General features: G+C 45.4%; 4 protein-coding genes across 5 annotated transcripts; 3 read left to right on the plus strand and 1 right to left on the minus strand.

Moving 5' to 3' along the window:
- Window positions 1-36: 36 nt before the first annotated feature.
- sema4e (semaphorin 4e) lies at window positions 37-6,560 on the plus strand. 2 transcript variants are annotated; one of them, XM_062480525.1, is made up of 16 exons: window positions 37-142; window positions 245-504; window positions 1,643-2,124; window positions 2,315-2,460; window positions 2,585-2,647; window positions 2,904-3,002; window positions 3,102-3,201; window positions 3,280-3,390; window positions 3,536-3,687; window positions 3,775-3,953; window positions 4,077-4,233; window positions 4,399-4,621; window positions 4,704-4,819; window positions 4,973-5,130; window positions 5,297-5,349; window positions 5,462-6,560. In XM_062480525.1, the coding sequence occupies exons 3-16, from the start codon at window positions 2,019-2,021 to the stop codon at window positions 6,118-6,120; spliced, it is 2,322 nt and encodes a 773-aa protein (XP_062336509.1). In that variant the 5' UTR covers window positions 37-142; window positions 245-504; window positions 1,643-2,018; the 3' UTR covers window positions 6,121-6,560. The 2 variants fall into 2 exon arrangements, with proteins under 2 accessions (XP_062336509.1, XP_062336508.1); XM_062480524.1 differs by having other exon boundaries at window positions 60-504.
- A 236-nt stretch (window positions 6,561-6,796) lies between these two features.
- cactin lies at window positions 6,797-10,953 on the minus strand. The gene is made up of 10 exons (XM_062481584.1): window positions 10,620-10,953; window positions 9,813-10,455; window positions 9,498-9,593; window positions 9,260-9,405; window positions 8,974-9,136; window positions 8,761-8,875; window positions 8,429-8,621; window positions 8,210-8,332; window positions 7,697-8,079; window positions 6,797-7,530 (listed from the first exon to the last, which is right to left on the minus strand). Exons 1-10 carry the CDS (start codon window positions 10,907-10,909, stop codon window positions 7,040-7,042), a joined length of 2,643 nt encoding a protein of 880 aa, XP_062337568.1. The 5' UTR covers window positions 10,910-10,953; the 3' UTR covers window positions 6,797-7,039.
- Window positions 10,954-11,618: 665 nt separating this feature from the next.
- On the plus strand, window positions 11,619-15,516 carry cdc34b (cell division cycle 34 homolog (S. cerevisiae) b). The gene is made up of 5 exons (XM_062481146.1): window positions 11,619-12,352; window positions 12,662-12,748; window positions 12,871-12,968; window positions 13,428-13,562; window positions 13,653-15,516. The coding sequence occupies exons 1-5, from the start codon at window positions 12,167-12,169 to the stop codon at window positions 13,864-13,866; spliced, it is 720 nt and encodes a 239-aa protein (XP_062337130.1). The 5' UTR covers window positions 11,619-12,166; the 3' UTR covers window positions 13,867-15,516.
- A 255-nt stretch (window positions 15,517-15,771) lies between these two features.
- On the plus strand, window positions 15,772-20,343 carry sirt6 (sirtuin 6). The gene is made up of 8 exons (XM_062482055.1): window positions 15,772-16,110; window positions 16,316-16,443; window positions 17,295-17,477; window positions 17,936-17,995; window positions 18,419-18,514; window positions 18,660-18,740; window positions 19,016-19,139; window positions 19,332-20,343. The coding sequence occupies exons 1-8, from the start codon at window positions 16,045-16,047 to the stop codon at window positions 19,701-19,703; spliced, it is 1,110 nt and encodes a 369-aa protein (XP_062338039.1). The 5' UTR covers window positions 15,772-16,044; the 3' UTR covers window positions 19,704-20,343.
- Window positions 20,344-22,701: the final 2,358 nt, after the last annotated feature.

The following is a 22,701-nucleotide window of genomic DNA, read 5'->3' on the forward strand; positions in this document are numbered from 1 at the left end:
ACAGCTCATACCAGTCCTGTAGTGACTCGAATGTATTGACTCGATGCAAAGCACCTGTTGGAACAAACCATTATTTCCTACTTCCTTGTAGGCACAGATCTAAATCCATAAATCCTTTTTTAAACACTAACCAAAACTGAAGGTAAAAGAAACTTAACTGACCTTTGATCATTTTCAGAACTTATACCGTCCTTTCGTTATTTCTTCGTTGTTCAAATGGAAGAATATTTTGCGCCAACAACAGGAGTCTCCAAAAGCAGCAGCGGTAGCCATTCAGATCTTTTTCACCGCGGGACGTGAGCGCTTAAACTCTCCTCAACAATACTGCCGACCACAGTTCCTTTCAGCGGGCCCGACAGAGACAGAGGGGGAGCGGGGACGGCAGTTTAGCCACTGACTCTTTCTGGGAAGCACTTGGCTGGGTTTTGTGCTTTTTCTACTGAAAGCGACATAGGACGTGTTCTCATGCAATCTAAAAATCTAAACTAACGTTGCACTTTCAAGGTAAGTTATGTCTTTTACTTTTCCCGTGCACAAATGCATGTGTAGCCTATGTAACGTTTGCTTTCGATACGTAGTTTTCCCAATACATTCGAGAAAATGTCAATTATGGACTGCAGGTGAAGCGCTTCAACTTTCCATATAAATCCTTGTCTACTGTAACTGCTGGTTTATGGGTGTGCCTTCACGGGTAAATGTCAGGCTGAGGTTCCTTCTTGCTTCTTCCGTGTATGTGTAGCATAATGTTTTATTATCATTAGCAATGACTAGTAGTAGGTAATGTACACAATAGCATTGCTAGGGGAACTATTAATGACATGCGTAATTTAAAATCAGTCCAACCCAACAGAATAAGAAAGGCACTTTGGGTAGTGGCGTATACTCCGTAGGTGGGTTGGAGGAATACCTGTCTCAGCCGGGGGGTGTTTTGCAGATGTATTGGCTGATTGAAGCTCTGGTCCCAGAGTATGTTGCCTAATCTGCATTCTCTGGCATGCTTCAGCACATCGCAACAGTAGGACCCCTGCCTGTAACAGCGAGTGACTCGCACTCAGTGTGTCATAAAAACTGTCTTCAGACCAGGGTTATTATATGTACTTGAGGGTGTCTGTTCTCTATTGTACAACATAGGCTTGAGGAAGCATGATCAATAATGATCGAGAAATTAAGTGGTGGATTGAATGATCAAAAACATGTGCTTTTCTGATTCAACTTTGTGTCTGACTATTAGTCCACACATATAGCTCCTTTGGTATTCTGTTTGGAACTCTGTGAGTGTGCTACTGTTTAAGGGTGCAGCAGAGCTGAAGTTGACATCCCTACACCCCGCTGAATGGCTTTCATGCCCCACCATTAACATCACTATGGCAGTGACAGAATTACTGCTGCACACACTATAGCTCACACCATGCTCTTTATCCATCTCTCAGCACCTCCTCTCACTTACTTTTTAGCTTTCTCTTCTTTCTCTCTTGTCTTCTCTCTACACCCCCTCCCTCTTCCCTCTTTTTCTTACTCTCTCTATCACTTGTCTAACCCCACACAGTTCATACCTCTATCTCCGCTTCTCAGATATTTCTGTGTTTATGAGATGATCTGCTAATAAAACCCCTCTTTCTTTCTTTCTCTCACTATCTTTCAGATAGGCCTGTGCCATCCATCTAACCATGGACTTCCTTCTGAGAGAGGCCAGTGAAAGGAAAAGCAGCAGCCTTTATTGGAGATTGGCTGCATCATCCTGACATCAAAACCCTGTGAAGTTCTCCCTGTTGGGGTCAATGAGAGGTTCATTTAGCTGTAGCCCACTATGTAACCTCCAGTGTACCATACACACAACCAAGACAACAAGTTGCCATATAGGAACACCATGAAAACAAAATCCACAGGATTCTTTGTACTGACTCTTAGGGTTTCCCTGTAGCTACCTTCTTGTAGTGTTTGCCCCTGTTAGCTAACATATTACTGTGTGAAGCTAGCTACCACAGGACTACACCGTTTTCAGTTTCAACACAGCAGCCATGCATCTTCAAAACTTCCTGGCATTTGTCTGGCTCCTCTCCCGGGTCCTGGCCTTGGACACTACACTGCCGGACTGCATTCCCAGGAAAACTGTACCTTATCACAGTGAGTGTGTTGCAATGGAATTAAATATTGTTTATTTGGTTATTCCTTTATTTCATTTATTTAACCTTGTCGGTAAAGTAGAACTGCATTGTCGTATGTTTTTCATTATGTCTAAAACAGTAGTTTACTCATTGAAAAGGTTTTAAAGAAAAGTGACACTTCAAATGTGTGGTTGAACTTGACTGCGTAGGAGACCATTTCCGTGAGTTTCGGGAGGAGAAAGTGTTGAACTACTCCACCATGCTGCTGAGGGAGGACCTGGGGCTTCTGATGCTGGGAGCCCGAGACAACGTCTACGCACTGGACATCCATGACATCTCCAGGAAGATGGCCTCTGTAAGAACGCTCCTCTGTGCCCCTCTCTCCATGGCTCCTGGCTCTCCCATGGTTCCAAGGACATGCTATAAAGGAGAGATGAGTTTTTGGAAACTATTTTATAATCTGTGATCATCTCTCCCAGGTGAGCTGGAATGTAACAGCCATTCAACAGCAAGAATGCAGTAACAAAGGAAAGGACTCTGAGGTCAGTAAACTCCTCAACTTTCATATCCACATTCTGGGCTAGTTGACTCTCAACATTCAACTTTCATATCCACATTCTGAGCTTTTGTCTGGATACAGATTAAGCCCGCTTCAGAGGCTATGGAACTGGTTCAGTTTGTATTTGTGTATGGTCTTTCCAGGACTAGACTCAATATCCTTCAAAACCACATCCCAGCACATCAATAACAATATTAGTCTATTAACAGATCCATTAACCGACCAGTGTATTGTTACAGATAGAGTGTCAGAACTTCATCAGGATACTACACACCATGGAGGATGGGAGGATGTATGTGTGTGGAACCAACGCCTTCAACCCAGAATGTGACTTCATGGTGAGCCCACAGAAAGTGCCTTTTTTATACAGTACAGACAGTATCCTAGTCAATCCCTCTGCACAAACAGAAGAGTAAAAGGACTGTGTGTTTGTGCAGTCGTATGTAGATGGAAAACTGATTCTCGAGAACAAAAAGGAAGACGGCAAAGGAAAGTGCCCTTTCGATCCCTTCCAGAGATTCTCCTCCATCATGGTTGGTGAGTATGGATTTCCAGGAAAAAAAAGATATGGGATGTATGTGGTCATGTGACCCTTTCTGCCTCCTGTCTTGCCAGGTAAGGACCTATACTCTGCCACCTCCATGAACTTTTTGGGCTCTGAGCCCATCGTCATGCGTAGCTCCCCTGTCTCCATACGCACTGAGTTTAAGAGCTCCTGGCTACACGGTACGAGCCTTCGTTTATCTGTGTTGCTATATGTGTGCCTCTGCTATTTGTACATTAGTTTGTGCTTAGTTTTGAATACACAGACAGTGAGCTTTTACAACTATGTTTGGTGTGTGGATTTTCTAATATGGATTTTCTGTCCTAGAGCCTAATTTCATCTCCATGGCCCAGATGCCAGATAGTGAAAGCGGTGTTGCCGGGGGTGACGATAAGGTGTACCTGTTCTTTAGTGAGACTGCAGTGGAGTATGACTTCTACAGCAAACTGGTGGTATCCCGTGTAGCCCACGTATGCAAGGTGCGGATGTGCGTGTGTGTGAGTGTGTGTCGTGTCAAAGCATTAGTGTCTCACTCGACCTCACACACGGATCCTTTCCTCTGTCAGGGGGACCTAGGGGGCCAGAGAACCCTGCAGAAGAAGTGGACGTCCTTCCTGAAGGCCAGGGTGGACTGTCCAGTCCTAGGGTCCCGGCTGCCCTACATCATCCAAGACACCTTCCTCTGGTGTGACCCAGAGCAGGGCCAGGAGAGCTGTCTCTTCTACGCAGTCTTCACACCACAGTCGTGAGTTTTACCGGGCTGCCCATCTGTGTGTGCAATGTTGTTTGCCTTCTCATCTCCTGTGTGCGATGTTTGTCTGGCTATCTATTTGAATTCCGCTTGATTCTGTGCGTGTGCCGGTTCCAGCGACACGACAGACCTGTCAGCTGTGTGTGCCTACCGTGTTGCGGACATTAGCAGGGTGTTCTCAGAAGGGAAGTACAAGACCCCGGTCACCGTGGAAACCTCCTTTGTGAAGTGGGTGATGTACAGCGGAGACGTCCCCTCCCCCCGCCCTGGAGCTGTGAGTCATCCTGCCTCTCCAGCTTTGAAGCTGTGTGTGTGTGTATGTGTGTGTTTGTATGTCTGTCTGTGTGTGAAATATTTTACAGAAGCATATACTTCAAGTGAACTGTTGCCCTGTTCATCTTCTCTCACTCCTTCTTCCTGATTCTCTTCCCTCCACCAGTGTATAGATGATAAGGCTCGTAGTCAGGGCATCAATAGTTCTCTGGACCTGCCAGACCGGACCCTCCAGTTCATCAGGGACAGACCCCTCATGGACCAGGCTGTCCTGCCGCTGGGAGAGGAACCCCTGCTGGTCAGGAGGGGACCTGCCTTCACACGCATCATAGTCCACACAACACAGGCCTTGGACGGAGAGAAATACCATGTCATGTTCATAGGCACAGGTGTGTGTGTTTGTGTGTGTGTGTGTGTCTGTGTGTCTGTGTGTAACAAACGGATTGGCTGTGACTGTCTGCCTCCCCTCAGTGGCGGGCAGTGTGCTGAAAGCGATCAGCTTCAGTGGAGAGATGTTCATCATAGAGGACGTGCAGCTCTTCCAACCCCCAGAGCCAATCAAAGTCCTCAAATTCTCCAGCGCCATGGTAACACGTAGCTCTTCTTCTGATCTATAGAGAGTTGTACACCATTGTTTTTGCCTATTCTAGTGTGTGTGATTCAGAAAAAGAGAGAAGGGGGAGAAATTCATAAAATGAATGAATGATTTATTTCATATATATATGTATGTCCGTGTGTAGGGTCAGCTGTATGCAGGCTCTGAGCATGGAGCAGTGCAGATGCAGCTGGCCAGCTGTGGAAGATCTCTGTCCTGTGTGGACTGTGTGTTGTCCAGAGACCCGTACTGTGGCTGGGACAGAACCACGGCTCAGTGCACCGCCCTGTCTCCCACACACAGGTAGCATGCCCAGCTCCTTCCACATACGCTATACTCTCTCCATGCCTACACATCGGTGAGAAGTCCTCATCAGGCTGCTGCTTCCTATATGGAAGCTCAATTCGACGCTTGAATTAACGCTCTCCCTCAAACTATGTTTAATGTGTCCTCCAACCCGGTTCTTCAGTGACCTGATCCAGAGTGTGAAGAAGGGAGATGCCTCTCTCTGCCCAGATACCGGTGAGGTTGTGTGTGTGTGTCTGTGTATGTACATTCACACCTAGTGAAGGTATTATTTATACCTGGTCTGTCTTTTTTGTGTTATCTTATTCTGACTTATGTCCTGCTATAGACCCTGTGAAGCCAGTTAATATGAGTGTGTGGCTGGGGGGAAACCGGGAGCTCCAGTGCCCCCCCTCCTCCAACCTGGCGAATACCAGCTGGCTGCGAGACGGCCTCCCCCTGCCTTCGTCGCCCCGCCACCAGCTCCTCCCCAACAGCCTTCTCATCTTCAACGCCTCGGCCTCCGATGCAGCCCGCTACCACTGCGTGTCCCGGGAGCAGTCCCACGCAGGGGATTACAACACCACTGTGGCTGACTACCTGCTGAGGATAGCTGCAGGCTCTGGGAGAAGCCCCGGGGACCCGACCTCACCCCAGGCCCAGACAGAGGCTGCTAACCTGGCTGCTCTGCAGGCCTCTGTAGGCCTCCTGGCGATTCTCCTGGCCGCCTTGCTGGGCTGGAACTTCTACAAGGGGCATCTGCGCCTGCCCTGTATGGTCGGAAGAGGGGCGAGAAAAGGGCAGAGCCCGAGTGAACCAGAACAGGACACTAACTTGTCCAAGAGAGAGGAACCACAGCCTGGGGAGGCAGAGGTCAAGTCCCTAGTCTCTCATGTGAACTGTAGCGGGAACAACAACCATGCTGGTCTGGGAGGGGAGTCTCCAGAGGGGGGGGCATCCAGAGTCAGCCTCAACTCACTGCAGTACATTGATGAATCAGAGATGTGATCCTCCCCGATTTAGAGCTGGAAACTGGGTTATGACTGTACATGGTTGGGGTAAAAACACTGCTGAAAGACCCAGAACCCTAGCAAGACAACTGATAGAAATGTAAAAAGTTACTGTGAAATACTCCAAACTTTGAAATATGATTTCACTGGCACAAGAGAACCTCTTAGCATTATTTTTTACTTCCAGCTGAGAAAAACTCATGCCATGTCCATACTGAAATTATATTGTTTTTCAACTGTTTATATCTGAATCTCTTTTCAAGGTCATAACAACAAATAGTGTAAATTCACATTACAAATTACATATCTATGTTTTTTTAAGGATAAGAAATTCTGTAATGATCAAATTTCCTCATTTCTTTCTAACTCGTGTAAACAAATGTTCTCAGGATAACTGTTAGCCATTGAATTTAAGTTGACTTCATTAAATATTTTGATCTGTGTTAAGATTTCAATGTTCTTGAATGTAGAATCAGCCAACAGCTGTAACTGAGGCAAGAATGAACTTGCTAAGAATGTTTGTACATCAAGGATAAGCCTAGACAGGAGCTGTTTCTGAAAGAAAGAGCTACAATTATTTTGACAAAAAAAACTTTAGTCCTTTTGTATGAAGGGCCCACTAGATCTGTAATCAATTCTAGCTTCTCACCTTTAAAGAAATAATTAACAACTGATTAGAAGAAGAAAAAAAATACATCTTTAATGTGTAATTTAAGAGACAGTACATTTAAGAGAAACTGCATTTACTAAACTAACATACCAACTAACTGTGACAACTCCATCGGTAGGATTAGAAGCCATAAACATCACGTCTAGTAAAAGCTCATTTTATACACTGAATGATTATGGATGGATCAGAAACCCAGAGGTTGGGTATTGGTCTGTCAGGGTCCCATCATGGCTGGTTCTGTGGGGTTCTATCTCCTGTAGCGGTACCTCTTGAAGTGGAACCAGAGCTGAAAGATCCCATTAGCAAACTGACATCGGAACCCGTGACGGTGCGAGTATTCCCACTCGCGGTTTACAATCTTAAATGCAATATCCTCGTAAGGAGGACCTGCATGGAACCTTAGAACCCCAAAGTCCTTGTTGTCTGGACTAGGTTCCAGGAAGTACTGTGGGGTGGATCGCTTGTTGATCAGGTCTGGGTAGAAAATGTTGAACTTGTAGCCCTGGACAATCTTGGGTGGAGGGTTATCAAAGTCGTAATGGGTCTGGTTATATTTATTCCACTCAAAGCCAGTGTGGACCCTGTTGAAGAAGCGGGGTTTCCGGGGACGATATTTGTCGGCCCACAGGTACATCTTCCCCGTGAGGGGGAGCTCCACGCTGAACTGAGCCTCGTCACCGCCCATACCCTCTTTGGCTCGACGCACGAAAGCATCTTCTGGGCTCTCGCTTGCCTCCCCTGAGTGGACAGACAGAGAATGGGTCAGAGAAGAAGACAAAAACCACTGTGAATGTCCAACGTTTGTGCGCAATACAGTCAGAGAAGGAGAGAAGCAAACAAGGCTAGAAGTGGCTAGATACGTCACCTATGCGAGGGTGTGTTCTGTGAGTGTGTAGCTCCCTACCTGTGATCCGTAGCTGTCTGCGTGCCTGCTCCAGGCTGTGCTCGTCCTCGTCAGGAGAGATGGTGTGCGTGTCCAGGGGAAGCTCGGACGGCTGGAGCAGGGTGGGGCTGTAGCGGCCCGAGTCGTACTCCGCCTGGCTCTGCTGAATCAGGTCCTCTTCTGTCAACACCGACTCCTCGCCCTTCTCCTCCCCATCCTTCTCTTCTTTGTCCTCCTCGTCATCCTTCTCGCCGTCTTTCTCTTTTCCCTCCCTCTCTCCCTCCGTGGTGGCCGATGGGCCTGCCTCTTCTTCCTGCTCGTCGTTCTTGTCTTTGCTCTGACTGGTGGAGGGGCCGGAGGAGGAGGGGCCAGGTTCTTCTGCGGTTGTGTCTTCCTTCTCTCTTCTGTGGAAGATTACAGATTGGACCAATGAGACATCCGTTGTGGATGTGGTTGTCAGTGCGTGTACATGTTTGGTAGAGGTGTGTGTGCCTGTGTGTGTGTGTGTGTGTGTGTGTGGCTGTCCCAACTCACTCAGACTGCTCTACTTCTGGTTCTTCTTTAATGATGGGGAACAGAGGTTCACTCTCTACACCTTGTTCCTGCTTCAGCCTGAACAGCTTCTGGCGCAACACGTCCTGGTGTCTTTCTCTCAACCTGCCAAACACACACTGTTAACCCACCATTTTGATGCTTTGGTGGGTCATGGTTGATGTTTTGGTGTCAAACACACACACACACATAACTCCTCACTTTGCCCTGGACATGTAAACACGGACTTGCTGCATCAGGCTTTCCCAGTAACCTATGTCAAGATTGGATCCTCCAGCTCGAATCTTGGTCTCAATGTTCAGGTGTAATGCTTGCAGCTGACTGTAGGTCTTTCCCTTGAACACCGTCTGAACATCGATGGTCACTGACGTGTTAATGCCTTCACGACGGTCGCCTGGAGACGGACAGAGAGGAATGGAGCCGAGAACACACAGGAAATGAGAGGTCAGCGATGAACGACTAGGAGGACTTATTCTGTGCATTGTGCAAGCACGGGGTGAATCCCAGTCAGTGAGAGAGCCGTGCTTCCGTACCTGGCCCTTTCCCAGAAGCTTCTAGTTTCCTGAGCTTGCTGATTTCATCCTCTGTGATGGTGGTCATGTCCCTCCAAAAGTCTACGTTCTTCCCCTGCTCCAACTCCATGTACACCTACACACAGGACAGCTTCTTAGACACATGCAGACATACACACAGAGATGGATAGACACTGGAATACCTCCACACACACACACACAACACAAACACACCTTGATGTCTTCAAGCAGATCATCCATGTCCGTGACTGTGAGTCCGTTGAGGAAGGTGTACGGTTCATGCATCTCTACAGCCAGGTCATCATCCTCTGCACTGATGTACTTGGCCAACAGGTCTATAGGTTTGGCTCGGCCGTCACGAATACGGATCTTAGATCTACAAAGAAGGAGAGTGGGAGATGAGAATTAGGGAAGATAACAAAAAATGTGGAACTATGCGGGCAGGCAGGAGGGTGGGCTATGGCAACCAGGGGGACAGAATTGGAGGGTGCGCACTCACCGTAGTTTAGCCTGGTGCAGATGGAAATTGTCCTCTTGCTCAGCCCAAGTTTTGAAATGCTCTGCCTCCTTCTCTCTCTGCAGCATCTCCAGCTCGGTCTCTCTCATCGCCTTCTCTCTCTCCCGCTCCAGACGCAGCTGTTTGACCTGGAGCACACCGACATGGTCACACAGACTTCTTACCACGTCTCCTTTCAGGCCAAATTAGGCACATCCACACATGTCCACAAAACACTCACCTTCTGAAGCTCTCTGCGGTTGTCCTCCTGAATGCGCTTGTTTCTGTCTTTCAGTTCCTTTTCTCCCAAGTGGCCGATGCCTTTTCTATCCAGAGCCTAACCACAAGAACAAGGACACACACAGATGTTTCACATCCTGACTACAACAGCAACAATGAACATCCAACTTACAGATCTCCAGATACCAGGTTTAGTACCTACTGGTTTACCAAGACGCTCTGCAGTTTTATTAACTAATAACATCTAACAAATTATCTATAAACTAAAGAGAAACCAGTTGTTTCCAAATGCCCACTTTTAAGGGGGGTCACTCACCTTCTGCCATTTAAATGTGCCAAGCAGGTTGTTGTCACCAAAGGGGTTGTCTGCATTTGTGTAGCCCATGTACTCCTCGCTCCAGCCCATCTTCTCCCTCTTCTTTCTCTCCTTGGCCTCTTTCTTGGCCAATCTTCTGGCTCTCTTTTCTTCTGGGGTCTCGAGAGCTTTAAGCATCTCTTTCTGCTTTCTTTTCTCCTCCTTGACAGAGGTGCCTGCACCTCCAGGCCCTGGGGAGACCCCTCGGCCTCCACCGTCTGACCCAGAGCTCTCAGAGGAATTTGATGAGCCAGAGGGATGTCTCCTTCTCGCTCCGATATCCCTCCCTCCGCTCCTCTCTGGCACTCTGTCTTCACTTCTCCGTCCTTGCTCTCTATCTTGGCTTCTGTCTTTATCATGACTCCTCACACTCTCCCTGCCCCTCTCCCTGTCTCTGACGGGGCTTCTGTTGCCTCTGTCAGCACTCCTCCTTCTCCTCCACTCTCTGTCACTGCTGCCTCCATCCCTCACTCTCCCCCTTTCGACGCTGGAACCTGAGTCTGAGTGGGACTGACCCCTGCCCTTTCTCTTCCCTCCTTTGTCCTCTCTGTGGCTGGCTTTTTGGGGTTTCATTGTCCTTCGTCTTGAATCATCAGATTCAGAACTGTGGAATGGAAAACAAAGTTTCAGTAAGTTGCACATAAGACGTATTTATTGTGAATGAACAATAACATAGCACCTATAGCTAAGGATGATTACATTGCTTTGGGTATATTTATTATTTTGTTACTACGAAGCAGAGTAAAATGTTCACCTAACTGACTGTACCTGGATCGGTTTTTTGATTTGTTTTTAATACGTCCTTCTCGCCTCTTTTCACCATCCGTATCACTTCTGGAGCCAGATTGGTGCCGATGTCGGCCTACTGAACCACCACTGCTGACGGAATCTCCACTCCTAGATCGCCTACGCCTCCGGATAGTTTTGTTCATCTCCACGGACCTGCTTCGACCTCTCCTATCTTCGGGAGACCGCGATCGACTTATTCTTGACTTTTTTGTCCCCCGATCCCGATTACGAGAACCAGAACGGGACCGACGATACCTTTTCGAATCCATGCCACACTTCCTTGATTGGGTCCGTTTTCAACTATGTCGCGTAAATAGGGGTTTGCAAATCAGATTACACGAACAAAACTATAAGACATCAAAAGTCGTTTGGCTGAAATATACCAAATCATACACCGATCCCTTCTAGCTTGAGAACACGATAACCCGTGTTTTACTATTTATGGCATTTATATTTATCATGTTGTGATGTATTTCTTTATTACTCCGGCAGAGAGATTGTATGAGCTGTGGGGACTTTACTCTTCATCGACGCATGCTGTAAACGTCACACTACATAGTAGTTTATGGACAATGGGGGTATCATAGGGGGGATGGGTACAGTGTATCTTTTCACAGATACTGTGGATAAAGGATCAAGCGAGTTTGCTATATTAATTACTACCCAATGTTTATATGTTGTCATTTTCACATAATCTGCTACAAATAGAGCGATCTATGTTCGTGTTGTTGTGACGACATACAGGTGGCTCCTTTCCAAAATGTCGTGGATGTAGTTCCAGAAAAGAAATCACAAAATATTATTATGTAGAGTATTAACAGTAACATCGTAGTACATTTTATTATTTTGCATCGCCAGGGGTATGTTTAAAAGTAATATGGAAGGCCCCATTCAGTGATTGGATTTCTGACGCAAACAATAGAAGATTCCTATGCTTGCTAACAGAACATCAGTTCCCAGAAAGCCTTGCGACCTTATTGACTGTTTTGAGAAAGGGGGGGACTGATTTTCAACTCTTATCTTGTTCCTAGCTGGTTTACTGGGAGATTGAGGAAAATAACACTGACAATGTGCTGATTATGTCTTCTTCGCTGAACATCTGAATCAACGCTCTTTGCATGTCAAGTGGCAGGTCAAAAGAAATAATTTTGGATTTAAATAGCAACAGAAAGCAGATATCGTTTTCATTTGAGTGAATTCCCTTGTTAGCTTGCTAGCTAGCTGCTCAAAGATTATTCTGCTGTTAGCATTAGATTTGCGGCTTAACCAGTCTGCCAGGTCGGAGATCTTTATTGAGACGATTTTTTTTTTTTTATTGTTTAATCAATATACCAAGAATTGTAATTTATGTTTGCTACCTGAAGTAGATACTAAATAAGCCTTTGTTTAACTTGCGCATTAGAAGGGCTGGCTAGTCATTGTACTCATCGAGAACAAACAAAGAACCTTTTTTTGTTTTGCCATATCAGCTGGCTAGTAGTGATCAAGTAAACAACGTTTTTGGTTGAAAACCCTTGCCCATAACTATGGCGCAACACGGCCCAACTCACGTTGCCAGCTCACAAAAGGCACTTATGCTGGAGATGAAGAGCCTCCAAGAAGAACCAGTTGAGGGATTCAAAATAACATTGGTGGACGAAGCAGATCTCTACAACTGGGAAGTTGCCATTTTCGGACCCCCTAACACGCACTACGAAGGAGGATATTTCAAGGTAAGGAGAGGATTGACCCAGAAAAGTGATATTATTGAGATATGTGCGTACTTAGTTGCAGAAAAACGTAATAAGCGTCAAGAGCCGTGCCTGTCTTCAGCATCAACAACCTAAAGCAAGCAGCCAACACACGCACGCGTTTTGCCTGTATTTTCTTTGCTGCTCTGAATAGCGAGCTATATCGGTCGGTATGTCGCTTAGTTGTTGTGAAATAGTTTCATCACATCTCAGACACCAGGGCATAATGCCAAACAAACAAACATGAAGCCAGGCACTGATCTTATTAACATGCACATATCTTTTATCTAGGCTCGGATCAAGTTCCCAATAGACTACCCTTATTCACCCCCTTCCTTCCGGTTCCTCACTAAGATGTGGCACCCTAATATATATGAGGTAAGTGCTACAAAACCAAAGTGATGGGTTGTTAAGTCTGACCAAACTACAGTGTCATGCTTAACGTATGGTGTGGTGCACATTGTGTTTGATGATGGTATGGTTTATCTGTTGTGTGTTAGAATGGGGACGTGTGTATATCCATCCTCCACCCTCCTGTGGATGACCCACAGAGTGGGGAGCTTCCATCAGAGAGATGGAACCCTACCCAGAACGTCAGGTACACATCTTGCTTCTCTCCCTCACAGCGTTTCTCTGTATCCACCTTTTACGTCATTTCCGAATGTTAAACTCAAAACGAGTTTACGTCAACACATTTGTCTCCGTGCCTCTGTTTTTCCTCCCGGGCCTTCCATCCTCCAGTGCTCAGATCACATGACACATGCCTGGATTCAGTGGAACCTCATCGGCGTTTCCTGGAAATTAATATGGGGTCCACTTGGCTTAAGGGAAACACATGTACACCTGTCTCTGCTGAATTTAGCTTGTTTATCTGTTACTCTGCCACCATATTAGACCCTACCTACCTATATCTTTTTCTTTTGTACAATCCTTTTCTGTCTTTGCCAGTTTTGCTTTTGGACACATTGATTATCTAGTGTCATGGTTTTTATGGATTCATCCTGGTGTGTGTGTGGTCAGCTGATCTGATGTACGTGTGCATGTGGGTTTCTCTTAGGACCATCCTGCTGAGTGTAATCTCTCTGCTGAATGAACCCAACACCTTCTCTCCTGCCAACGTGGACGCCTCTGTCATGTACCGCAAGTGGAGGGACAGCAAGGGCAAGGACCGAGAATATGCCGAAATAATCAGGTACACACACTTAAAACACACACAATTGATCACTATAACATTTTAATTCAGCTAGACTGACTACTAATTGATCTCCTTCTCCTCTTACAGGAAGCAGGTGTTGGCCACCAAAGCGGAGGCGGAGCGCGATGGGGTAAAGGTCCCGACCACACTGGCAGAATACTGCGTCCGTACTCGTGCCCCGCCCCCCGACGAGGGCTCTGACCTTTTCTATGACGATTACTATGACGATGAAGAGTTGGAGGATGAGGATGCAGACGACTGCTGCTATGACGAGGACGACTCTGGGAACGAGGAGTCGTGACGTGTCAGAACTTTGCACACCGACCCTGCTGAAGCATGTGACTGACCCTCTCCCTATGAGAGCCTCGTCTGACTGGACTACAAAAAAAGTTTTTAAACCACTCACTTTTTTATCCGCAGAAGGATCATGTGTGTGTTTTTCATCAGCCCACGGGTTCTTGTCAGAATCCAAGCACACTTTAGGTAGGGTATAATATGATAGACTTGCACCAGCATACAGTTGGCACCTGTTCCTTTTCCCCTTTCAGTAGTGGTAGCCCTGCTCTTTTTATCATTTGTTTTACCTTCTGTGTTCAACATTGTAGGTTTTAATCCCTAGTAAATAATGGTGCAACTTGCACTGGTGCACAGGCTTGGCAAATAAGCTCTTTTTAATTTCCTTCTTTCCTTCAAATGTGCTTGTTAACCGGGTTTTATTCACCCGGAGTAGGCACCAATGACTGAGGACTTTACTGGTTGTTGTGTGAGCTTCAAGCTATGCTTGCATTTCCCAGAAGGAGGTTCTCTCATGTCTTTCTGTTCTGACATTTTGGGCAAATGAGTAGACACATGACAAGACGAAACATCTGTGCATGTCAGACTTCTTTTAAAGATCTTCCTTGTACAGACAGCGTCTTTCTCATGCTCATCCTGGCTCAAGTGAATGAAATGTGATTGTGATCATGGCAATACCAGTGACATGTGAGTCTGGAGGACACTTGGTTGAATTTGAACAGTGGGTCATGTCCTAGGCAACTGCAACATGTTGACAACTGTTTGTTGGGCTGCTCTGGCCATTACTGTTTGATGTGTTTGATTTCTGTCACTTAAGGAGAGAGCAGGTGTGTGTGCGTGATTTCAGAACATTCAACATAAAGTTACCCAAGACAGACGCTCATCAGAGATTGCTCTAAAACATGATGGAAACCAAGATCTGAATCAGTCTTAATGGGATAGTTCATCCTATTTTTATAATTTGAAGTATAAATAGGATAAACTACACAACGGAAACAAGTCCACAACAATATCCAACAATGGTGAAACTGTTTGCTGTATTAGTTGTCTTCACACTTAGCTATCTTGCAAGCTTTGCTGTTTCGCTATCTTACTTTTTATTTCAAGCTTTGCCTATAATCTTTGTTGGAGAATGATATCAATCTTCTCTGTGACGGGGTCGGTGGGTTTGGATTAGGTAGTGGGGTTTTGTAGTAAGCTTGTGTATCTGTGTTGTACCATGTTGTGGTAGTGTCACTCAGAAAGCCCCTGGATGCTAAAAAGAAGAATGCCACTCTTATTTTCATTGATTGTATTTATTTTTGTGTGTTGGTGGAGGGTGGTATCACCTATCTCCAGGTAGGCGGGCATCAATGTGAGTGTATGTGTGCGCGCATGTGTGTATTTTGTATCAGCAATATTGGATTTATTACGATTTGACTTAATATAACTGTAATTCTCAGGATACTTAAGCATAACAAATCATAGATAATTAAGCAAGTAACTACGTTTCTTTCCAGGTTGTATAGTAAGTTGTCAACTGTTTTAACATGCACTTTCACTGATATGCACACGTGGCCGGATGGACGATCACTGTATTCAATAATTTAGCTGTATGCATTTTATGTTGTTTTTTTGCCTATATACATTTTAAAATAAAGAACAGTATAGGACATTTTATCGAGCCTCTTCTATCTATGTGCACAACAGTTTGACATGATCATATGATTTTACATGATCATATGCCAACATTTTAAAAACCTAACCTGTCTTGAATGAATTCAGATGTGAAGTTTGTAGGGTTTCTGCAATGTCTAAACCGGGATGGGTTTCTGAGAGCAAACGTTGCCCTATAACAAAATGGGGGATCACCATACTGTCCTATTAGATAATATGTTTTTTAATGAAGCGATAACAATAACGTAAGGAATAGCATCAAGTAAAAAAGGAGATTTCTGATCATCTCATCTTTGTCACACGGATACGCAATACTGTGTTGATGAGTGCATTTGTTATGAACCACACATTTGTAGTTCATTGTCGCTTGATGATGACGTAACCAACGTGGGTCAAGGAATAATCGGTGGCGGTAGAGGAAGATTTGCTCAATAGCACTCAACTTAATCTATGGTTAAAATTAAAATAGTCGTTTATGAAAGTACTTTATTGACTTCAAATTGTACGTTGAAGCAAGAGAGAGGGAGTCATGTCGGTAAATTACGCCGCTGGACTATCTCCCTATGCAGACAAAGGTGTATGCGGGCTCCCGGAGGTGAGCATCCAGGGTGCTAGCAACTAAATTGCTCTCATGTCTGATTATGCAGCTATTCAATGGATAGCTGTTTATATAGCTAGCTACCTTTCGTAATTTTTGGTGTTGTTCTCACCTCTTCTTATTTTATATACCCATTCTCAATAACTCCTTATGGCCTTTTCTTTCATCTCATCTTTGCTCGTTCCCCACTTAACTGTTCCAGGAGTTTGATAGTCCAGGGGAGTTGAGAGTGAAGGTGGAGACTCTGGCCCAGCTGATTAAGGAGTCTCAGTACATGGTTGTCCACTCAGGAGCGGGAATAAGCACCTCTGCAGGCATACCTGACTTCAGGTGACTCACAAACACGCACCCCACCACTACCAGACTCGCATGCCAAAGTTAAGATAGTAAGTCAATTACAGAAATACTTTACAGGAGGACCTTCTCTCCTTTAGCCCAATGCACTGCTACTTCAGACATATTGTAAACATTCATCTTAAAATAGTATTTGAAAAGGCAACGGACTGTATTGCCATAAGGGGGCAGTAGAGCTCTGAATGACTGATTCTGAAATTGACTCACGATCCTTCCACACAGATTTTAATGTGTATCTATTTGCCTCTCTCATTCTCAATCCATCCAATGCTTTTCTCTCCGTGTTGCTGTTCTTGTGTGTCTTGTCTTTTGTGTGCCTGGGTTAAAAGGTTGTAGCTTAGTTAACACTGGTAATACTTTACCTATAGGGGGCTTCACGTTCATGTTTCATTAGCCTGTCTGTTAGCATGCTACGTATGTCCACTACTTTTCTTTCAGACATTTCTTGACATTAATATTTCACAGTTCTCTCTCCCTTTCTCACACAATGGATGACGTATATCCCTTTGTTGGTGCTTGAAAGCAGTCTACTGTCCAGTAGTACATCACATTGTTAGCGATGAGTGCTCCACAGATGGCCGCAACGGTTCAAAGGGAATTATGGAGTAGAGTTCTTCACTCAGTATTCTCCCTCGGCTCATGCATGTAAATGTGTTTTGAACAGAGTAGTCTAACAGCAGAGCCCACTGTGAATGACTGATACTGACTGAATAGTCGATTTACTTCCCCCCCCCCCCGTATGCTTTGCCTCACCATATCCTTCAATGTAGGTTACTGAAATACACACACCCTCTTATTTATCTGTTTGTTTTGTCTCTGGTTGTCAGGGGTCCTAAGGGTGTATGGACCATGGAGGAGAGGGGAGAGACTCCCCACTTTGAGACCACCTTTGAGGATGCCACGCCCAGCTTTACCCACCTCGCTCTCCTGGGACTGCAGAGGGCTGGCTACCTTAAATACCTGATCAGCCAGAATGTAGATGGCTTGCATGTCCGCTCAGGCTTCCCCAGGTAAAACGGCAATGTCTTAGCCTTCATGTCACGTAGCATAGATCCATCTATTCAACATTCTAGACTAGAGGTTCTCTCCTGCATCTTGGCATGATTTTTATTTTAATTTACTTACTGTGAATAATGAATTCATAGTAGCCTCTCCTGTCTTTCTGCAACCCCTATCCCCCTTTGAAATCTCAGATTCGGTTCCACGCTGGCTCAGAATACGATTAACATATTAACACAGCTGACAGGGTCATACTGTTACTCCAAATCCTACAGTAATCAGAGACAGGAAATGAAATGTTGAACTAAGTCGTGACCTGCTGCTAATGTCTGTTTTACATAGATGATTGGCAGAATATGAATGGATTTGGTATGAACTGATGTGGCACACAAGTTGTGTGAATTTTTTGTGGGAAAAAATGGACTCTCATTATCTTATTCCTCACTATCTCTCCTGCCTCTCTCAACAGGGACCTGTTGTCTGAGCTGCACGGCAACATGTTTGTGGAGGAGTGTGGAAAGTGTGGCAGGTACGCTAAGATGAAGAGCAAGGAGATATTGTGGACATTGGTACTTGAGTGGAATAAATAGGATAGAAGGGTGTAGCTGCTCTGCCATTTCACCGCGGCACAAAACAGACAACAGAATAGTTTGCCGTCTGACGCACAATTGAAAACACGGAGGTGCATACAAACTTACCTGAGACGAGGCAGCCGTTTCACATGAATACTAATGAGAATCCGCTGCTAGCTGCCCTCTGTGCTGTTCCTTTGGTGTGAGATTCGCACACCACAATATGAATGTGCTGGAAGGTTTTACATCAATGTGTGATGGTTCTTTTCATTATGAAGAATTATGTTGATGTTTGCCTTCAGAAAAGTCAGTGAAACATTAGAAATGCAATTTGTCAAGACATCAGAGGGAATGGAGCTGTGGGTTGTGTGGTTTTCCAGGCAGTATGTGAGGGAGAAGGTGATTGGTGTGATGGGGCTGAAGCCGACAGGACGCTACTGTGAGGAGGTCCGCTCCAGGGGTCTCAGAGCCTGCAGGTAACACACTCACTGATGAAGCCCTATTGTCATCTACATGTATCTATAATTCCATGTTGACCAACATATCTCAAGGCAAAGTGTGTGTGTGTGTGTGTGTGTGTGTGTGTGTGTGTGTGTGTGTGTGTGTGTGTGTGTGTGTCAGAGGGAAGCTGATCAGCACCATACTGGACTGGGAGGATGCTCTACCCGACAGAGATCTCAACAAGGCAGATGACGCCAGCAGGTGAGACAAACATCCGTCTGGCTTTTTACAAGGAAGGTCAAACCGCAGCCTTTGTTGTACTTTACAAATAGAGCACAGACCCGTAGCTGTGACTCACTAACAATCAGTGCAGTAATAATACTGAGGAAAGTTCAGTCTGTAACATGGTGAGTATACAGCCGGAGTGGACACGGACCCTGTAAATAAACATGCAGATGTGCATGACTGGCCTAGACTGGACATGGACCGGACATACCGTTGAATGCTGTGTAGTGTAAATGTTTGTGTGTTCCCAGGAGAGCAGATCTGGCTCTGACTCTGGGCACCTCCCTGCAGATCAAACCCAGTGGAGACCTCCCCCTCCTCACAAAACGCAAAGGGGGCAAGGTGGTCATCGTTAACCTGCAGGCTACCAAACACGTGAGCGATGCATGCATTTACAGACGCGCACATATGCATAACCATGGAAGCTAACTATGTTAGCTTGTGCTCTTTTAGTTGCAGCATCAACAAGCCTCATTCACATCATTTTCACTGCTGGATGTTTGAATCAGTAGAGGACACATTTCCAATCATCTCATTATCTCATGGCTGTCGCCTTCTCTTTACCAGGACAAGCATGCACATTTGCGTATCCATGGTTATGTGGACAATGTCATGAAACAGCTGATGGAACTGCTGGGATTGGACATTCCAAAGTGGGAGGGGCCAACCCTCTGTGAAAGCTCCACAGCCAACACAGCACCTGATGCTGATGTGAAACCACCGCCTGTTACAAAAAAAGAAGTGAAGAGGGAGGTGAGGAAAAGACTGGCTGAACCCAAAAATGAGGAAGTGGATGAGGGGAAAGAGCCAGGTCCAGTGAAGAAGGAGAGAACAGACTCACCCTCAGGACCAGAGGAAAACAAAGGGTGTGTGGTTCAGTCTGACTCTGGGCCTGTTGATGGCCAAGCCCCTGTGACCAGGACCCCTCCAAGCCCTTAGACAACCCAGATTCTCCCCCTACTCATGCAAACATGCACAGCGTCCACAAGCCCAACTCTACTAATACTCTCCCACTGGTGTCTTACACACACACACACACACACACAGATCAAAGCTCACGCCCAGCAGTAGTGAAAGTCCTGCAGCCTAACTGAGGTAAAGATTACTGGTGGAACCCTCCAGAGAGACCTACATCACAGATATATATATGACCTGAATTATAACAGGTCTCACATTGAGATGCAGGCTAGAGGCAGGTGCCCCAAGTTCTTGCATCATTGGAATCCAGAGCAAAGGCACAAAGCTCAGTAGATTCCAGTGGACCACAGAATGAAATGATGATTGATGCTTAGAACTGAAGTTGAATCCTTGTCCAGGATGGTGTGCTTAGGAGGTTGTCATAGAGGGCACACATTACCGTAGGTCATCCATATGTCTCTTAAGTTGGCTGAGTGTGTAGTTATGGCCTTTGATGCTGTGATATCTATTTTTTACCCCCAAATCCCTTTCTTTCTTAACCTTGACTTGTATCACGTTCATTGTTTTGTTTATTTAAATACATACTCTGTGTTCTGACATCAAGTACCTGTACATTGTCCAGATGTTTTGATAATAAACATTGCATATGAAATGGTGTGCATGTTCCTGTAGGATGTACAGAGTTTTATCAGCCTTATTTGCTAATAATGATAGATGGAAGCCTAGTAGACCAAAGCTCTCCTCTCCCTTTCAATCCATCATGGTCACAGCAAACCTCTAACACACATTTCCCAAGAGGCTGCAGATTTGTGGTGCCATGATTGAAACTACACGCATCTCCATTGTTGAAAGCTCCAGAAGAGTCTGGGACCTGCTGTGAATGGTGAAGCAGTACCTATGGTTACTGACGTTGTGTTTCCGGGTTTCTGGCAACCAATCTTTGGGTAGAGACAAGATGCTGAGTGGACTTTAGTATCTCCCAGACCAGGGTGCAGGGCATTACCCAGGGTCATCTAGATAAGACGTGTCACCCAATATGCCCCTCACTTTGTGAGATTAAAGGAATAGTGTTCTATATACTTCCTTTGTCTGACCATGCCAAGAGGTTTTGTGAGATTCCAAAATTCTCAATAGGTTATCTTGGGTTGAGGTGTAGATGGAGGGAGTCAGGTGGCTGAGCAGTTAGGGAATTGGGCTAGTAATCCGAAGGTTGCTGGTTCGATTCCTGGCTGTGCAAATGACTTTGTGTCCTTGGGCAAGGAACTTCACCCTACTTGCCTCGGGGAGAATGTCCCTGTACTCTGGATAAGAGCGTCTGTTAAATGACAATGTAAATGTAGATGAAAGGTATTGACCTTCTCACTGGTCGTTTAAATGTGGCCAAGATAAGACGTGCATATGCCACGTCTGCATAATGTTCTGTTGGCCTACCTTCTGCTCTTTATCTGTGTCTGGTGTACAAAAGAGGACTCCTGTCCTCTCTGTCTGCTTTGGAAAGAGGTCAGGTTGTATGACAGTGACAGTAGTGGCAGGTGTTGCGTAAGGAAGAGCTGGGACACAGATGTTGTGTTCGGGAGACGAATAGACTGTGTCCTCCTGCTCACCATTACTAGACGACCCATCTTGTCCTTTTTCATGGTCCATTTGCCATCCCACTCACTCACTTTTTACCACTTGTGAAATCTCTCCTGTCATTCCGCCCATCACTCAGTTGTAAAAGAGACATTGAGGATCGCAGCGAAGCAGGCGAACGAGAGAGAGGCAGAACGGTTCTGTGTGCTTTCCAGATCAAATCCGGATAATGCTCAATCTATTACAATGCTTTCTATTTTCAGGGTGAAAAGTGCCATGGAGTTGAACTATAATGGCAAATGACGGATGGCAGGTGTTTCTGACATTCTTACAGGCTTACATGCCAAGAAAATAGGAGAAGGTTCAAGATCTAAAGCAGGGTGGGGAACATCCGGCCACCGGGCCGTAGCGGCCCCCAAGACAGCTTGATCCGGCCCGCGAGGCAATTCATAAATACCCCAAAAGGATCTAGACAGCAATAACTGTTTTTTTTTACTGATAACTGTATCGTACTGATTCTGTGAAAAACCACACAACCCACAGCTCCATTCCCTCTGAAAGTTTGCTTCTTCGGGGATAGTAGGGAGAGAGGGGATGCATATAATTGTGTCATGTTGAAAAACTTGCTAAACCTGAAACAGATTTTTTTTATGGATAGCTTTCTAAAACTGTTGATTATGGAGTCAAATCCAATCTTGCATATCAATTGTTTTATAAACGGCCTTGTTTTCCTGTGCTTAATTATGACATTAACATGCTTCCATGATGACACCCATACTCCTGGGACAGCAATGTTAATGTATTTTATGAAGATGGTGTAGTACAGGTGGTTTGGAACCACACAGACTCTATTAAGTCTAACTGCCCCCCTCAAAATATGAATATGTCCTCCTGTTCTATATTTAGTCTCACACGTGACATATGGAAGAATGGAGTGTGATCCACAGCTGTGCCAATAGGACAAATTGTTTTTTGGGCAATCAAAAAGGTATAAGATTAATTATTATTCTGCCAATCGATCATAAATTGTTGATGCACGTTGCCTGAGTGCTGGTCTCGTCTGCAGAAGAAGCCATATGCAGCCTGTTAACACAGACTATAAAGGCCACTGTAGGCTGCCCACTCCACCAAAGCTTCCAATTCAGAAAACTGAAGCAAGTATTTTTCTACTCCAGTTGAGGTGATTGGTTGAACTCGTGATCCAGATCCTTATTACAATTCAGAGCAGCAGTCTACAGGAGTAGAGAATCTGTGCCGTCACGCTCTGTTCAGAGAAGGTTATATATTGGAGAGCTTTCCCATCCAGCGTGGCTCTGTGTTCTCTGCCTGGAATCACAGAAGGAAGAACTGGTTTACAGTCAACTTCCTTACAATGGGGATGGCAGAGTCCTTGTTTGGAACAAAATAATCTGATTCACAGTAGTATATATAAATATATTAAAAGTAG

This window comes from Osmerus eperlanus, chromosome 16 (assembly GCF_963692335.1).
Source record: "Osmerus eperlanus chromosome 16, fOsmEpe2.1, whole genome shotgun sequence".
NCBI classification, from domain to species: domain Eukaryota; kingdom Metazoa; phylum Chordata; class Actinopteri; order Osmeriformes; family Osmeridae; genus Osmerus; species Osmerus eperlanus.

Coding starts and splice junctions, on each gene's coding strand:
- sirt6 (XM_062482055.1), top strand. CDS start 16,045: ATGTCGGTAAATTACGCCGCTGGACTATCTCCCTATGCAGACAAAGGT. Junction 16,444..17,294: donor GCAGGCATACCTGACTTCAG/GTGACTCACAAA, acceptor TCTGGTTGTCAG/GGGTCCTAAGGGTGTATGGA. Junction 17,478..17,935: donor GTCCGCTCAGGCTTCCCCAG/GTAAAACGGCAA, acceptor CTCTCTCAACAG/GGACCTGTTGTCTGAGCTGC.
- cdc34b (XM_062481146.1), top strand. CDS start 12,167: ATGGCGCAACACGGCCCAACTCACGTTGCCAGCTCACAAAAGGCACTT. Junction 12,749..12,870: donor GGCACCCTAATATATATGAG/GTAAGTGCTACA, acceptor GTTGTGTGTTAG/AATGGGGACGTGTGTATATC. Junction 13,563..13,652: donor GAATATGCCGAAATAATCAG/GTACACACACTT, acceptor CTCCTCTTACAG/GAAGCAGGTGTTGGCCACCA.
- cactin (XM_062481584.1), bottom strand. CDS start 10,909: ATGGATTCGAAAAGGTATCGTCGGTCCCGTTCTGGTTCTCGTAATCGG. Junction 10,456..10,619: donor AAATCAAAAAACCGATCCAG/GTACAGTCAGTT, acceptor TCCATTCCACAG/TTCTGAATCTGATGATTCAA. Junction 9,594..9,812: donor GCACATTTAAATGGCAGAAG/GTGAGTGACCCC, acceptor TCTTGTGGTTAG/GCTCTGGATAGAAAAGGCAT.
- sema4e (XM_062480525.1), top strand. CDS start 2,019: ATGCATCTTCAAAACTTCCTGGCATTTGTCTGGCTCCTCTCCCGGGTC. Junction 2,648..2,903: donor ACAAAGGAAAGGACTCTGAG/GTCAGTAAACTC, acceptor GTATTGTTACAG/ATAGAGTGTCAGAACTTCAT. Junction 3,391..3,535: donor TAAGAGCTCCTGGCTACACG/GTACGAGCCTTC, acceptor TTTCTGTCCTAG/AGCCTAATTTCATCTCCATG.